The sequence below is a fragment of the Mustelus asterias genome, chromosome 1 (assembly GCF_964213995.1).
Source record: "Mustelus asterias chromosome 1, sMusAst1.hap1.1, whole genome shotgun sequence".
Classification (NCBI taxonomy): domain Eukaryota; kingdom Metazoa; phylum Chordata; class Chondrichthyes; order Carcharhiniformes; family Triakidae; genus Mustelus; species Mustelus asterias.
In genome coordinates, this window is record NC_135801.1 from 169,983,232 (window position 1) to 170,001,281 (window position 18,050).

Below are 18,050 nucleotides of genomic sequence, written 5' to 3' on the forward strand. Positions count from 1 at the left end.
TAGTTTTAGTCTCACCCGCCAATGGAAACAACTTCCCTGCTTCTATCTTACCTATTCCCTTCATAATATGTTTCTCTAAGATCTCCCCTCATTCTTCTAAATTCCAATGAGTATAGCCCCAGTCTACTCAGTCTCTCCTCATAAGCCAATCCTCTCAACTCCTGAATCAACCTAGTGAATCTCCTCTGCACCCCATCCAGTGCCAGTATATCCTTTCTCAAGTAAAGAGACCAAAACTGTACACAGTACTCCAGGTGTGGCCTCACCAGCACCTTATACAGCTGCAACATAACCTCGCTGTTTTTAAACTCCATCCCTCTAGCAATGAAGGACAAAATTCCATTTGCCTTCTTAACTACCTGTTGCACTGATATGCTGGGCTCCACACCATTGATGATGGGGATTTTTATGGAGGTTCCTCCTTCAGTTGGTTGTTTAGCTGTCCATCGCTATTCACAATTGGATATGGCAGGACTGCAGAGCTTAGATCTGATTCGTTGGTTGTAGGATTGCTGAGGTCTGTCTATTACATAATGCTTCCACTGTATGTAGTCTTGTGTTGTAGCTTCACCATTTTTAGGTATGCTTGGTGTTGTTCCTGGCATGCCCTCCTGCACTATTCATTAAATCAGGATTGATCCCTGGCTTAATAGTCAGGGCTGAGGATTTGTCTGGCTATAAGGTTATAGATTCCAGTGCTCACATTCTGCTGAACACAGTGTCTCATGGATGCCAGTACTATTCTGATCTGATCATTTAGGATGGTGGTCATGAGAGTGTCCTCAATTGTGAAGATGGGCCTTTGTGTCCACAAAAACTGTGCTGTGGTCACTCCTACCGGTACCTTTATGGCCAGATGTATCTGTGACAAGTGGATTAGTGATAGCGAGGTCAAGTAGATTTTCTCCTCTCATTGGTTCCTCATCACCTGCCACAAGTCTAGTCTGGTAGATATGTCGTTCAGGATTCGGACAGTAGAGGAGCTATTCTTGGCGATGGACATTGAAATTACCCACCCAAAGTAGATTCTGTGTCCTTGCCAGCCTCACTGCTTCTTCCATTTGGTATTCAACATGAAGGAGGACTGATCCATTAGCTGAGGGGCACGGTATGTGGTAATTAGCAGGAGTTTTCCATGCCCATTTGATCTGATGCCATGAGACTCCATGGGATCTGGAGTCAGTGCTGAGGGCTCCCAGAGCCAATCGCTCCTGACTGTACATCCCTGCAGCACCTCCTCTGCTGGGTCAATCTTAGCAGAGGTGCAGGACATACTCAGAGATGATGATGGTATCTGGAATATTATCTGTAGGGTCTATTCGGTGAGTATGACTATGTCAGGCTGTTGCTTGATTAGTCTGTGGGGCAGTTCTCCCAATTCTGGCATAAGCTTGTCGATGTTAGTGAGGAGCAGGATATCCTTAGTCATTTTTAGTGTCTCGGTCGATGCCAAGTGGTCTGTGCAGTTTTATTTTTCTTAAACTTTTCTGCAGTAGCCAGATATAACTGAGTGGTTGCTAGGCCAATCCAAAATCAATCACCTTGTGAATAATTAAGATTTTGCACACAATTCAAAAAGGTACTTCGACTGGAATGGTAAAGCCTGAGATTTTTTTGTGGAGTTAATGTGCGTCTGTGAGACGAGGACAGCAATTTCACGCCACTAAATACATATGAAGTGAAACAGAGGACAAGACGCCATCTTTGGAGGAGCATCTTGGAGAGCAACATCCAGATTGGTGCATCTAACTGCGACGCTGTGCTCACGAGAAGCTGCTGTCCAATTTGTGCATGAATAGTGGGGAGTGCTGAGAGCCTCAGCATTGTTTTTAGAGGAAAGTACAGTCCATTATGTCGCCATATCAGTTGTACATCGTGGTATGGTGCGCCTGGCAATTTGCAGGCAGCCCTCTGTGTGCCCATGCACTTGTATCATTCTGTGAACTCTGCTGTGACACAAAGCATGCACGGAAGCTGGCTTTGTATTCTTAGCAAATCAGTGCAAGAGTTGCCCAATCTTGCACTAGTTCACAAAAGCCATGAAAGCCTGGTTTTGTCATGTCATCACTGGGCCTCCGGAAGTGGGGTCCTTCATGTGTGTGAGTATGGCGGAAGAACTAAGAGAATGCCATTGACGGCTCCCTCTCCAGGTTAGAGTTCCTATAGAGATCACTTTTAGTGTCTGAATCCCCATTCTCAGCTGGCGAACACACTGACCGTGATCCTTGAAGAGGTAAAAGAGTTCAATGACCCCTTTAATCGACTGCAAAGCAGCTTGTTAACGGCATTTGCATTTGTTTTCTGTTCAGCCTCTCCACTTTCATTCACAAAAACCTAACATTGTTCCCGATCCAACAAGCGGAGGGGAAATTTAGCCCAGATGAGGCCCCTTGTGCCTGAGCCTTGGACTCCATTCAGGCTGAAGCCGGCATCTCCTGTCTTCCTGCCAAGCGCAAGGCATCTCCCCATGGAGACCTGAATATCTGCAGCCTACGCAACCCCACCTCAAAGCAACCCCTCTTTTCCCTCCCGCCTTAAGCCTAATCTGCCTGCCTCGGTTTCTTACGAAAATTAAGGCCCCTGCAGAAAGCTTTGGTTCAATGTGAGTTTTATAGATGAGAGCCTGTGGAAGTACAAAGCTGCATTCACTCAGTAGCAGTAGGACCCTTATGTTCTGTTGTGGACTCTGTGGCGGCGGGGGTAGGGGGGGTGATGGCTGGTAGCAGTCTCATGAGAGGAACTCCTTCCAACACATTAGCAACCTCAGCCACAGTCTGCACACAGCACAATCAGCTCACATTGAGCAACAAGACCCAACAGTTCTTCGGGGGGGGAAGAAGCAGGCTCCAGTCCTAATCAGCCGAGTCTTTATTTCCAACTCCAGCAAATTCATCAGCGGCAATGCAGGGAGCTCCATAAATCAACCTGTTTAGCTGTGAAAAATAGGCTGTGTTGAGTTACATTTTAGAATACGTGTTTTATTACAGCTTTCTTGCTGACACAAACAACCCAGGCCATGATTTATGGTGTTAAATCAAGGAGGGGGTGGGGAGGAAGGTGACACCCCCAGCTCCTGGCCTCCACCAGACAATTCGGCTAAACTGTTGGTTTTATGTGGGTAGGTGACTCAGACTTCGCCAAATCTGTCACAGCGCAAGCACCATTTCTCTACCTCCTTCAGGAAACTAGGAAAAAACTACTTTCCATTGCATGACTTCAAATAATAAACACAGCTGCTATGCTGTATATAGCATTTGGAGAGGAAAAGATGGAGAGAAGGGGAGGGGGGGAAGATGGAGGGAGAGAAAGAAAACGACAGAGCACAAAGGAGAGACAACTTACACAGAAAAACAGATAAAAATATAGCGTGACTAAGAAAGTTATAAGATGGTTACTTTGGTGTAGTGGTTTGGTACAACTGAGTGCCTCATCGGGCCATTTCAGAGGGCAGCTGAGAATCAGCCACACTGCTGTGGGTCTGGAGTAACGGGGAGGCCAGACTGGGTGAGGACGACTAATTTCCTCCCCTAATGGACATTAGCAAACCAGGTGGGGTTTTACGACACAATGATCATTTCATGGCACCATTACTAGGACTAGCTTTCAATTTGTTTTATTGAATCATTTGTATTTATTAGCTAATTGAATTCAAACTCCATCAGCAGGACTTGAACCCATATCCCGAGGGGATTAGCTTGGTTTTCTGGTTTACAAGTTCAGTGACATTACATCGCCTTCTACCTTCCTAACAGCATTATGAGTGTACTGACACCGCATAGACTGCTGTGGTTCAAGAAGGTGATTCACTACCTCCTTCTCCAAGGTGGTTAGGGATGGGCAACAAGTGTTGGCCTTCCTAGCGATGCTTGCATCCCATGAAAGAGTATGATGGACACATTCTGCATGTAATAAGCGAATGAGTGCATGAGTGAATGAGTGAGCGCATGTGCGGAAAAACTAGGGGAGGAAGACTTGATGTGGACAGACAGAGAGGGAAAGTCACAATTGGAAACACATACAGTCACACACGTGCACTAAGTTCCCGAAGGCTTTGGTTGTGTCTCGCTAGTGGCAACTCCACTGTAAACCTAATTAGATTCACTGGATCTTCCTAGAAGCCAGCCTTAGTGAATTTTTCCAACTTACGTTGTAGTTTTTGCCAGCTGCACAAATCCAGGAACCAGCAGCACAATCACCTCAGACTCATCAAGATAAAAACAGTGCTTGATAGAAAATGACCAGGAATATCGAGGTTTTGTACTGAAGCAGGATTTGGGCAGCTTTTTCACTTGCTGCCCCTGTGACACTGGCCAATTCTCCTGAGCTCAGGGATTATAAAGTCCACAGGGTGGCCTTCCTGGAACACGACATAAGAGGATTAACTCGTGAAAGGCTGGAAAACTTTAGAAGAATGAGGGGAGATCAAATTGAGGTATACAAGATGGTAAAAGGTATGGATAATGTAGACGTGGAGTGGATGCTTCCGCTGGTGGGGCATTCTAGGACGAAAGATCATAGTTTTAGGATAAGGGGTAGCAAATTTAAAACAGAGTTGAAGAAAAACTACTTCTCCCATAGGGTTGTAAATCTCTGGAATTCACTATTCCAAAGTGTGGTGGATGCTGCGACAGTGAGTAGATTTGAGGAGTTAGACAGATTTTTAATTGGTAATGGGTTGAAGGGTTATGGGGAGAAGGCAGGAAAATGGGGATTAGCCATGATATGCTCCTCATGATATGAGCGGACTCAATGAGCCGAATGGCCTAATTCTTCTCCTATATCTTATGAACTTATGAACACTCAGGCAACATTGCAGCAGGAGCAAAAGAGAGTAACATTTACATCACACAAGTGCCAGGCCATCTCCCATCTCCAATAAGAGAGAATCTAACCATCTCCACTTGGCATTCAATGGCATTACCGTCACCAAGTCCCCTTCTATCAACATCCTGAGGGTTACCATTAACCAGAAACTGAACTGGACCCGCCATATAAATATTATGCCTAAAAGTGTAGGTCAGATGCTGCGAATTCTGGGGCGAGTAACTCACCTCCAGACTCCCCAAAGCCTCGCACCACCTAAAAGGCGCAAGTTAGGAGTGTGATGGAATATTCTTCACTTGCCAAGATGAGTGCAGTTTCAACAACATTCAAGAAGCTTGGCACCATCTATGACAAAGTAGCCCATTTGATTGGCAACTCATCCACCACCTTAAACATTCACTTTCTCCACCACCAACACACAGTGACAGCAGTGTGTACCATCCGCAAGATGCATTGCAGCAACTCACCAAGGCTCCTTCAACAGCACCTTCCAAACCTGCAAACTCTACCACCTCAAAGGACAAGGGCAGTAGACGCATGGCAAAACTGCCTGCAAGTTCCCTTCCAAACTACAAACAATCCTGACTTGGAAACATATCGCCTCTCCTTCACTGTCGCTGGATCAAAATCTTGGAACTCCTTCGTTAACAGCACTGTGGGTGTTCCTACAACATGGATTGTAGAGGTTCAAGAAAGCAGCTCACCTCCACCTTCTCAAGGATAATTTGGGATGGGCATGGAATGCTGGCCTACCAGCAATGTCCATATCCCTGAAAGAGTCAAAGTAAAAGGTGGTCTCTGGAGAAGGGCAATGAAAGCTCGAAAATCAAAGGGGGGCGTGGGGGTTTGCTTTGGCCTCCAACTGGTGGTTGCCACTGAATGGTGAGTGGCTGAGGTGAGAGCTGCTCACCACTGAACCATTCATCTCTAGAAGGGGGCATTGACAGTCCTTCCCTGGGTTGTCACCAGGACCCAGGACTAAATGCAGTGGTCACCCTTGCCAGATGGTTGCTGAGTCTTTCCAGCTGGCCTTCCACCCAACTTTGAATGAATGATGGTTGCAAACAGCTGAGAAACATCTAGCAAATCCTGTTATGTAACAATATCAAAAAGAGACTGCAATTTAAAAATCAACAGTAAAAACAAAATTCTGAGTTCAGATTATGTTAATGATCTTGTTCCTACTTAGAGACTTCATGATTTCAGTTGGCAAACATTTTTAAACAGATCAGATTATTTTTCCCATAGAAATCAAGCTATTGACTGTTGGGCAGAGGTTCCAAGAAAAATGAGCAGCCAAAATAATGAACTGTTATAAGTATAGAATTTATAAGGATTTTGTTAAGCTGGAACATCAGACATTGCCTCACACAGTAAGTTGCTCAAGAGTGTCACTGCTTTTGTAGTGTAATAGATGTGTTTGTACTTGGATCAAAATCCTGGAATTTCCGTTCTTCACAGCATTCTGAGAGAGCCTTCATCACATAGGCCCACCACCAGCTTCTTAAGGGGCAACTAGGGATGGGCAATAAACGCCGGCCTGTCAGTGACGCCCATTATCCTGGAATGAATCATTTACAAAGTGGCAAAGAAATTCACACAAAAAACCCATTGATCCTACCATTCCACCTCCCCTTCCCCCAAAACAGTGCAACTGAAATGCTGAGAAAACTAAATCCAGATCTGATGTTTACCTGAGGGAGGACGTCTGGTGGATTTTTCTTCCGGTTCTGAAATGCGGAGCCTGGCAGTAGGGATGCTGGTGACAGTGACTAAACAGAGGCAGAGTGCGTACCACAGGGTGATCATCCCTCCAAAACGGCTGCCAATCTGACTGCTGTGGCCCCACCCAGCCTCAGACATCATCTGTGTGTGTGCTTCACAGGCATGGGCGCCGCGATTCCACTGACCACTGCCTGCGCCAAGTGCACTACAAGAGAGAGCATGAAAAGAGGTATTAACACGTGCACAAATTCGTACAGCAAGGAGTGAGCAGCAACAATGCATCCACATGTCCTTAAAAGCTTTAATACTCTGGAATGAGTTTCCAGGAACTCTGTGCTACACCTTTAATCACCACAACCCAAAATAGAACTGCATTTTTTTTCAGGACAAAAACAGAAAAATGCTGGAAAATCTCAGCAGGTCTGACCGCATCTGTGGAGAGGGAGTGGAGCCAATGTTTCGAGCTCTGACGAAGGGTCATTTGGACTCGAAACGTTGGCTCCACTCCCTCTCCACAGATGCTGCCAGACCTGCTGAGATTTTCCAGCATTTTTCTGTTTTTGTTTCAGATTCCAGCATCTGCAGTATTTTGCGTTTATCTCTGCATTTTTTTTAAGGTTGCTCCCAGAGTATTTAACAGGGATTATGCACACTATATGAAATGTAATCAGGTTGCATACTCTGTGATGAGAAATGGTCTTTCAATGTAAAAGAAAGTCTTCTATCTGGGAAGTTGCAAAAAGAAATAGGAGCTTAAGTAGACCATTCGGCCCCTCAAGTCTGCCATTCAGGATAATCATGACTGATCTTCTGTCTCAACTCCACTTTCTCCCCATCTCTCGATTCCCCTAGAGGTCAAAACTCTGTTCTCACCAGGACTGATAGGTAGAGTAAGTGGAATGCAGATTTGAAGTTGTTACATATCATCCATGATCTTATTGAATGGCGTTTAAGGCTTGAGGGGCTGAATGCCCTACTGCTGTTCGTATGACTAGGAAAAGGAAGTGCTTGGGGGCACGGATAGACCATAAAACATAGACCCATCGAATCTGCTCTGCCTGTGAGATCATGGCTGATCTAATGTGATGATTCTCAACTCCACTTTCCCATCTTATCCCCATAACCCTTGATTCCTTTACTGACTAAAGATCTGTCTATCTCAGTCTTGAACATACATAACAACCCAGCCCCTACAGCCCTCAACGGGAAAGAATTTTGATTTGATTTATTGTCACATATATTAGTATACAGTGAAAAGTATTGTTTCTTGCGCACTATACAAAGCATACCGTTCACAGAGAAGGAAATGAGAGAGTGCAGAATGCAGTGTTACAGTCATAGCTAGGGTGTAGAGAAAGATCAACTTAATGGAAGGTAAGTCCATTCAAAAGTCTGACAGCAGCAGGAAAGAAGCTGTTGAGTCAGTTGGTACGTGACCTCGGACTTAAAAATTCCTCCTTATCTCTGTGACTCCTTACTCTGAGATTATGCCCTCTGGTCCTAGACTCTCCCATAAGAGGAAACAACCTTTCAGCATCTACCCTGAGAATCCTATATGTCACAATAAGGCACCTCTCATTCTTCTAAACTCCAATGAGTCTAACCTACTCAACCTCTCCTCATAAGAAAATCCCTTCCTACCTGGACTCAACCGAGTAAACCTTCTCTGGACTGCCTCCAACGGCAGTATATCTTTCCCTGGATAAGGGGACCAAAACTATTCACAGTATTCCAGGTGTGGTCAAACTAGTGCATTGTGTAGTTTTACCAAGACTTACCTATTTTTATACTCCATTTCCATTGAAATATAGGCCAACATTCCATTTGCCTTCCCTATTACCAGCTGAACATGCATGCTAACTTTTTATGATTTATGCACAAGGACCCCCAAATCCCTGTGCTGCAACTTACTGCAGTCTTTCTCCATTGACATAATATTCAGTACCTTTATTCTTCCTACCAAAATGCAAAGCTTCACATTTTCCTACGTTATATTCCATCTGCCAAGTTTTTGCTCACTCACTTAACCATAATGCACGTTATAGTTCAGATTTGGACTGCTCAACCTCTGGTCACTGTAACCATGACGCTACCATGACACAACTTCAAACAACACCAATAACTACTTTCACGCTAGCCCTGTAGGGCTCCTAGTGCTGTCATCGGTCTCAGACAGCTGGCTGCCATCTTCATGGACAACAGAAATTGCCAAATCTGGCCAATAAAAATATTCGCTTTTCATCAGTAATGCCAGATTTAGTCAATCTGCCCAGTTTACACTTATGCAGTAAGGATATGCCTCAAAGGCAGCTTAGAACCAACTGCTTGAAGTAGACTTCACTCAGTGCCCCACTCGCCCCTTGGAACAGTGCAGGTGGGAACCTCACCATGTGGGTACTGTGTACAAACATGCATCCCATAGAAAACACAATATATAAAACAGCTGTTTGGCCTAAGCAGTCCATGTCACTTACTCTCTCAAATCCTGTGTACCTGTCCTGCTCCAACTTCTCTTCAACCACTTATTCAATCTATTTTTAAATGTTAACACATGCTCTTCATCAAACACCAACTCCAGATGACAATTCTACAGCCTCACAGACTTGTGCAAAAAAAAAACTTGCTGCTGCGATCTGCCCTAACATTTGCAGTCATTCTATGTTTTCAGCTGCCTTGGCCCCAAGCTGTGGAATTCCCTCCCTAAACATTTCTGCCTCTCTACCTCTTTAAGATACCCCTTAAAAGCTGCCTCTTTGACTGTACTTTTGATCACTTGTTCTAATATCTCCTTATGTGGCTAGGTGTCAAATTCTGTTTGATCACACTCCTTTGAATATTTGATTATGCTAATGGTGCCATATAAATGCATGGTGTTGTTTTGAATACATAGTGATATTGCACAACGAGAGGCCCTTCAGCCCATCGTATCTGTGCCAGCCATCAAACATCCATCTATTCTAATCCCATTTCCAGAACTTTTCCACAGCCTTGTATGCTAATACCGCGATCACTGGAACCAATCTACGTCCGATCCCTTCATACAGTTGGAACATTTTCAACAAACCACCCCTTTAATTGCCTCTGTTCATGTTCAGAGTAAGTTGCTTGGTGCATCAATGCACATACATTATGGCTACATTGCCCACTCGTGCTTCTTAGCCTGAAGCCGATGTGAACTTCCACAGACATAGACTGCCCCCACGTTTCCCCCTTAACCATTAAGCACATGGCATTCTGAGAATTACGACGCGCGTTTATATTGCGCTAGTTCCCCAAGCGCAGGACTCTTAGAGCTGACTCTCAAGTAAGCCATTCAGCCCCTTGAATCTGTTCTCCCAAGATGATTGATCAGGCAAATTGGAATTTTCCAGCGCTGGCTCAGACTTCTCATGATATTTGCTGAATGGAAGCTGGCCACAACAGCAAGGTAATCAAATCAATGTAAGCGCAGCTTGAGGGAGAGGTGACTCCGACCACACCCACTGTCTGGGCGACAGGACTTCTCACTTTAGTCACTGTGGTATTTGCTAAGAGGGCAGTGGCTATCAAACCCGGAGTAATAGTTAGGGTTTCGATTGAAGAAAACTTGTACTTTGAGACAAAGTGTCTCGCAAAGAGGTGGTGCCCACCAGCGCTGGGACACTGAAGACAGGCTAAATCAAATCGACAAGTTCAGCCAAAGGCAACAGGGCACTCACACACACACTCCTGTCGAAGCGTTTTACCGCACGCTTCTGCTCCGCTGTAGCAATAACTTCCACTCGCCATAAGTTGCAGGAGGCACTGGGATCTGAAATAGCTGGCAGTCTACCGGGCCGTGTACCTTCCTTATGTTACAGACTTCTGGGCGGATAATAAAACCAGCAGCCTCGAACTGTGTCCAGGAAAAGTGTGGATTATGCCGCAGCAGACAGTATATCGTCCCGAGATCCTGCTGCTTCGAAAAAAAAAACTTTCCAGCCGTAAATAACTCATTTCAATAATTCCCCTCTGCTGACAAGTTGGCAGGCGCTGGCCGTTTTTTGAAACGTGCAATTTGTGACAAGCTCCTTTCTTTGTCTTCGCTGCACTGCCCGAAGGCGGGGAGGGGATTGGGGAGGGGAAGGGGCAGCAAGCAGCATTGTGCCACATAAGACATGTTTAAAATAACCTATCCCTCCTATCGGTGGGTCTCCTAAAAGACCAGCTATCTCCATGGATGATACAACTGTACAAAAATGTCAAACCCTCTGCCAAGCACACACACAAAAAACTTTTAATTTGCCTGGTGCCACGTTTGATGTGCACTCGCTGTCATGATGGGGAATAAATGCTTTACCAATTCGCACACCACGAGGATCCCACAAAACTGTTAATAGAGAGAGATAAACGACGAGTTAAGCTGGGGTTGGTAGAGGGAGGAATGTTGGCCAGGCTGCTGGGAAAACTTGTTGCCCTCCTTTGAGTGCTGTCACGGGATTGTTGATTAGTTAAAATAATCCAAAAGGCGTCACCTCCAACAGTGCAACAATCTCAGCAGGCATTGAAAGTGTCAGCTTGGATTATGTGTTGAATTTGGAGTTGAGGTTTGACCCTATGACCTCTGACTCATAAGCAATTGAGTCAAGCTGACGCCTTGAGAAGTTTAACAAAATGTCATTTGCAAGAAAACCTCCAAACCTGGTGAACAAATCTTTCAACTCCCCCACCCCCCCACTTAAAGAGAAGGTTTTGTGCTCTTCAGTCATGCTGGTTCCAGGTTCCATTCTTGCTCTGGGGTCAGGTTAACAGTTGGGATGTTACAACTGGCTATGGCTTCCATAGGGCTGGAGAAGGAGGGGAAAGCAACCACACTGTGCTCCTGCCTGCTGGAAAATGAACCCGTATGCAAATCAGTGAAAAGAGAAAGAAAATCAAGTTCCATCCTTACTGGGGTGTAAAGTCAGCTGGTGTATAAACCCTAGCAAGACCTTCTGCCTGGTGCTAAATTGCGTCCTTAAACCGCAATCTCACACATGCAAAAAGCCACTTACAGGAGGTAGCAGAAAGTTTCCTGTCAAACAGCATCCACTGAGAGTTAATCTTAAAAGGGAGAAAATGGCGGGAAACCACCCAAACTTTTCTGCCAATTTTTGAGGTCTTAGCCCAAGGATTGCATTTCTTGCCAACACGGCACATTTACCTCCCACCAGTCAAGTACTGCAGTACTTTACCAAGCATAAACGTGAACCAATCCAATGAAAGGCCATGCATGGTCTCTGGGGCATGGTACCTAAAGGAGGAGGAAACAGCGCCCTCCAGGCTAGTCTTAACTGTAAAATGGCTGATTACCATTTAGTAGATTGTGGTTTCCAGGCAAAGATTGCTGCAGTTAAACATGGAATCATTTCAGGACACTTAAAATGGAAGCTAAGCAAGACTTGGAAACCTGGGTTTCCTGACAACACTCTTTTATCAAAGACATGGTTGATGATTGCACAAAGGTGCAGGCTTTCACATGAGGGTATCCTTTATTTTGGTAATGTTTCCCAAGTCTCTCTTATACTTCAAAGCTTATGCTCATGGGGTGAATCTACATTCTAGACCAAGTGTCATTGGCATCAGTACTGGTGTCATATCAGATCAGAAACTCACCCCTTGGGCTCTGTGATAACAGTATGAGTGTGGGGGGAGGTGGGGGGAGGGAGGGGGGGACACACACACCTGATATGTCAGTGTTTTTTGACATGTGATGCACACCTCCACATGTCAGGGGATTCTGGTGTGGTGGCATGATGCCAGCCCATAGCCTTTCTCATTCTGCCCGTGTGCTCTTGATGAAAGGGCATCACTTGGAAATACTCATGGCTCACACATCTCGGTTGGGGCAGGAGGAATTGCTTGCAGAACGCGATAATGGCATCACGCGCAAATAAAATAATTGCTTTCAATGCAGTTAAGAATGGACACTAAAGGCTGAAATTGCCAGCGGTTGCCACTGCCAGAGGATCATAGTATGGTTACAGCACAGAAGGAGGACATTCAGCCCATCAAGTCCATGCTGGATCTCTGCAAGCGCAATGAAACCAGTCTCACTCTTCTTTGTAGTCCTGAAAATAATTTCTGGTGCTTATCTAATTCTCTACGAAAGCCATGATTCAATCTGCCTCCACCATACTTTCAAGCAATGCACCCCAGGTCATAAGCACTCGCTACGTTTTTCCTCATGTCGCCATTCTTGCTGCTTTTTCCAATCACTTCAAATCATCTGTTCCCAAAGGTAGGGGAGTCTAAAACTAGAGGGCATAGGTTTAAGGTGAGAGGGGAGAGATGCAAAAGGGTCCAGAGGGACAATGTTTTCAGTCGGAAGGTGGTGAGTGTCTGGAACGAGCTGCTGGAGGTAGAGGCGGGTACAATTTTGTCTTTTATAAAGCATTTAGATAGTTACATGGGTAAGATGGCTATAGAGGGATACAGGCCAAATGCGGGCAATTGGGACTAGCTTAGGAGTTTTTTAAAAAGTGCGGCACGGGTTTAGGACGAGCGAGGCTGTAAAATCCTGACCAGTTTCTCTCTATCCACTCTGTCCAGACCCCTGCCTGAGGCAGCGCCCCTCAAGGTGAAATGTTAAGACAAGTCTTTCTCAGCTTGTCACAGTGATGTAATGATCCTGTGGAACTATTTTGCCTAGCGTCATTTCTGCCAACACTGCCATCAATAGACAACTGAACTGGTCATTCATCTCATAGGCTATTATTGTGAGACATCAGCAGTACAGAATGGCTGCCTATTCCAAAATATAATTCAATCAGTCAAGCACCTTACTTACATACTAAAGGCTGACCTCTTTCTGACCATCTTCATAATTTTAATGATGCAAGATACAGTACGTATGGCCTCGGAATAATGGTTAGTATGCTTAATCAAACATCTTCAACTTTCCCATTGTTACTGTTCTTGAAATGTTACAGTTCGCTGTTACATTCCCAGTGTGCAGTACACAAAGTTCTTTTTTCAAGTTAATACGATACTAGACAAGCCTTTCAACGTGGCCAGGATTGTTTGTGTGTGACCTCATGGATTGATTCTGGGGAATGGAGGCAGTATCAGGGTGAATTATTAATGCTCAGACTGCAAACTATTGAACCAGGATATATGCCGTTCTTTTATTGTTGGAAAGCAGAGGGTGCATTATTCCATTTCCAGCAAAATTCAAAGACTATTTTGTGCTGCATGTACACATCCATTGGTTAAAAGAGCATCTGTGAGTGCCCATGGCACACAAAGCAAGAGAGAGTCAGATTTAATCCCTGGCCTGTGCTGAATTAGCAGTTGGTCTGTGTGTGCGTGTATGTGTGCGTGTGGGGTGAGTGTGGTGATGACCAAAGAAAGGCTCAGGCCCACGTGAAGAAGTAGCTCTCTTTATTTGTTCATTTACTAATTCTTTACTGGGATATGGGGATCACTGGCTGTACCAGCATGGTTAAACATTGTTGCCACTGTGCGTCGATGGTGAGAGGAATGAATGCTGCAGGTAGTGGATGGCGTGCCCATTAAAGATCCACCAAGCAGCATTCGATATCAAAGGATGTGTGTGTGGAAACATGCAAACATTTTAACAACAGCATTTTTCCATTTGCATGAATAGAATGCACAGTGAGTGCATCACATACACAGCACTAAAACAGACTACAAATTCATAGAATTATTAATTCATGGAATTATACAGTGCAGGAGGCCATTCGGCCCATCAAGTCTGCACTGACCACAATCCCACCTCAGCCCTATCCCCATCACCCCATGCATTACCCTAGTTAGTCCCCTTGACATTAAGCGGCAATATAACATGGCCAATCCACCTAACCCGCACATCTTTGGACTGTGGGAGGCAACTGGGGCATCCAGAGGAAACCCACGCAGACATGGGGAGAATGTGCAAACTCCGCACAGACAGTGACCCAAGCTGGGAATTGAACCTGGGTTCCTGGCGCTGTGAGGCAGCAGTGCTAATCATTGTGTCACTGTGCCGCCCAGGTACAATAACCTAATTAGTTGACCTCAGTCAAAAATAGGAGTTGCGATTTTATAGAATTGACCTCAGCACCTTTGAGCTGAGGGGAGTGGGGGGAGAGAAATAAAGTTAACCAGTATTCACCATGGATGGCACGGTGGTTAGCACTGCTGCCTCACAGCACCAGGGACTCGGGTTCGATTCCGGCCTTAGGTGACTGTGGAGTTTGCACATTCTTCCCATGTCTGCATGGGTTTCCTCCGGGTGCTCCAGTTTCCTCCCACAGTCCAAAAGATGTGTAGGTTAGGTGGATTAGCCATGGTAAATGTATGAGGTTACGAGGTTAGGGTGATGGGGAGGACCTGGGTAGGATGCTTTTTCGGAGAGTGGGTGCAGACTCGGTGGGCAGGATGGCCTCTTCCTGCACTGCAGGAATTCTATTCAGCCGCTGATTGCTATCTAATGATATTTGCATACATGCCAAGTAATTGGCTATATTCTGCTCTTGGTGCATTGCTCATTGCCGCTCACCGTCCTGGCATCATTTTCTTCAATTTCCCCTTCCATTCTTCATCTCCCACTCCTCCTTATAAACCATCTCTCAGACCAAGCTCTTCCTGATCAATCTTCATTGACTCAATGTCCATTTTTAAAATCTAATTATGCTCTTGTCAAGAGCCTTGGGACTCTAACGGTGCTAAATTTAAGCTTTTTCTGTGCTCAGTGAAGTAGAATCCAAGTTTTAGAAATGCACCACGCCAGCAGGCAGGTTTGTGGACAACTGGGTTTCACTGAACGTCACTATCCGGGATCGACACCAAGTCTACTGAACAATGACCTCAGATGGAAACCGGCTGATGCTATTAGCTTTTGATCCAAGGAATTAAATGAGAAAAACACAGAACGTATCAACTGCTGACCTTGCTCACTGTTTTTAAAATAAACAAAGCCCAGTGCTCCAGTTGGCATTAATTCAGCAAATAAATGATCGCAATCTGCACATCAAAGATTTTTCTGCCGCATATGAAACACAGACTTTGCATTTTTGTAAACAAGCCATACAGCTTTCCAATGCTTCTATCTTGCCTCCGTTTCCATAATGTCAATAGAAGTCGCCTGTCTCACACGGCAAGAAACCCCATTTGTCTTCCCTTGTTGTGGCCGTTAAGTGCCATCTGCTCATTTCAGTGACCTGTCCTGTTGCTCTGAGGGCTCCTTTGTCCCTTCAGCAGCCTCCTACCCCGGCACCTCGAGCACTTGAGGTCAGTGACATGATTCTTTGTCCCAGGATTTCCTGCAGTGAGCTCCACTACAGATTACTTAAGAGCAGAGAGCTGGCAAAGTGAAGCCAGGAATAGCAAGAACTCTCTCACCACGCATCATCTATCCAAACGCCCCAGAGTAACATTTTATCCTCAAAGTCCAGTGCTCCCTTTATTGAACCATCCTACAACATCATCCTTTTCAAAGCTCCATTTACAGTACCTCTCTCCAGTAGGTATTTGAAATATCTTTTGCACGGTTTCATTAATTGCGTTTTAAATTTGCAACGTTTTAGAAAGCAAATGTGGCCAAAAATACAATCTCAGAGCATTCAGGGCATGAGATTATTGCCAATTTAACTTACTGGGAAAAAAACACTTAAAATCAAACTTTGGTTTTCAAAGGGCATCACAGAATGAAGTTGGCAGATTGGTCAAATAATTGGTCAAATGTAGAGGGACAATTAATACGAAAAGCCTTGCAAAATGTTCTGTGTTGCTTGCATAGTTATGTAGCTCGTTTTAAACTGGTGTCAGGGGGTTGGGGCAGAAGGGGTGCGGAGAGAGGAAGGAATCTGCATTCGAAGTACAGCTACTCTCCCGAATGAACTCCTTTTAATGCACAGGAGTAAAACACCATTCATGAAATTTGTGAAAGGATTTATTTTCCCGCTACAGAGTTGCTCATTCTTATTGGAGTAAATTTCTACCATCACTGGATACCCTGTATTATCTCACCCAAGTGGTCATTCTTCATTTTTGAGTTAAACAGTGAGTATTGGAAAGTTATGCAAACTGAGGTCTTAAAGAAGACCCTCAATCTTGTCTTCACTGGTGTCAATCCATGTAGACTTTAGAGGCAGGGTTACTGAATAGCAACTATGAGTGGGAAACCTGGGTGACTTAAATTTGATGTGGAGATGCCGGTGTTGGACTGGGGTAAACACAGTAAGGAGTCTAACAACACCAGGTTAAAGTCCAACAGGTTTATTTGGTAGCAAATGCCACTAGCTTTCAGAGGGCTGCTCCTTCGTCAGGTGAGTGGAAGATCTGCTCATAAACAGCAAACAGGGCATATAAAGACACAATTATTCTAATGAAACCGTGCAAAAGATATTTCAAATACCTACTGGAGAGAGGTACTGTAAATGGAGCTTTGAAAAGGATGATGTTGTAGGATGGTTCAATAAAGGGGGCACTGGACTTTGAGGATAAAATTTGGGGCATTTGGATAGGATGATGCATGGTGAGAGAGTTCTTGCTATTCCTGGCTTCACTGCCAGCTCTCTGCTCTTAAGTAATCTGCAGTGGAGCTCACTGCAGGAAATCCTGGGACAAAGAATAATTTAAATCATTATTCTGTAAATTGAGTTTGTGTCTTTATATGCCCTATTTGCTGTTTATGAGCAAATCTTCCACTCACCTGACAAAGGAGCAGCGCTCCGAAAGCTAGTGGTGTTTGCTACCAAATAAACCTGTTGGACTTTAACCTGGTGTTGTTAAGACTCCTTACTGACTTAAATTTGCACATGCTTAGATGCTGAGGAGAATAGCATCTTTATATTGCCACTTTTTTTTGATCGGATTTCTAAAGGGACAACCCAACATGACAGTTAATAATAACCCAATGCTTGACTGTAAGGATTTATTGCCATCCTGCTCTTTCAGGCCTCTACAACCAGCAACTAAACATTAGCTCCTGCAGATCTCTGCAGCCTGGCTAATTTTTAAACCTGAAGTACAAGATCACAGTATTGGGGGGAAAATAAATCATGAGGTGACGTCACCTTTGGTGTCCTTTCTCAGTGCCTCTCAATAACTCATGAACACTTCAGTGCTTTTCAAACATGTCACATGGATAAATTCAAACAACTTGGATTGATATTGAGCTTCATGTGAAAGGAGCACTTTGTAAATGGGGAGCAGAAGGTGTCTGCAGCAAGGGGGGGTGGAAACGGAGGGGGCAGACTGAACACACAGTTAGTGTTTTTTGAAAGAAGAAAGACAAATAAACTTGTATTTGTATCGCACCTTATCACAGTGTTTCAATGTGCCTCACATTCAGTAAAAAGAGATTGCATTTATATAGCGCATTCCACAGCCACAAGACTTCTCAAAGCGCTTTACAACCAATGAAGTACTTTGTAAAGTGTAGTCACTGTTGTAATGTGGGAAATGCAGCAGTTGATAGATACTCGGCGAACACAAAAATATGATAATGACCAGATAATCTGCTTTTTTCTGTAATGTCGATTGAGGGATAAATATTT

The 18,050-nt window shown here is 44.6% G+C and overlaps 1 protein-coding gene across 9 annotated transcripts in view; it reads right to left on the minus strand.

Annotated features, from left to right (window-relative positions):
- fgfr3 (fibroblast growth factor receptor 3) overlaps positions 1-18,050 on the minus strand; it is a 177,291-nt gene that overhangs the window by 149,799 nt on the left and 9,442 nt on the right. For all 9 annotated transcript variants that reach the window (XM_078223018.1, XM_078223028.1, XM_078222998.1 and 6 more), the window contains exon 2: positions 6,519-6,754. In XM_078223018.1, the coding sequence (XP_078079144.1) occupies positions 6,519-6,690 (172 nt within the window). In that variant the 5' untranslated portion in view covers positions 6,691-6,754. The remainder of the gene's footprint in view (positions 1-6,518; positions 6,755-18,050) is intronic.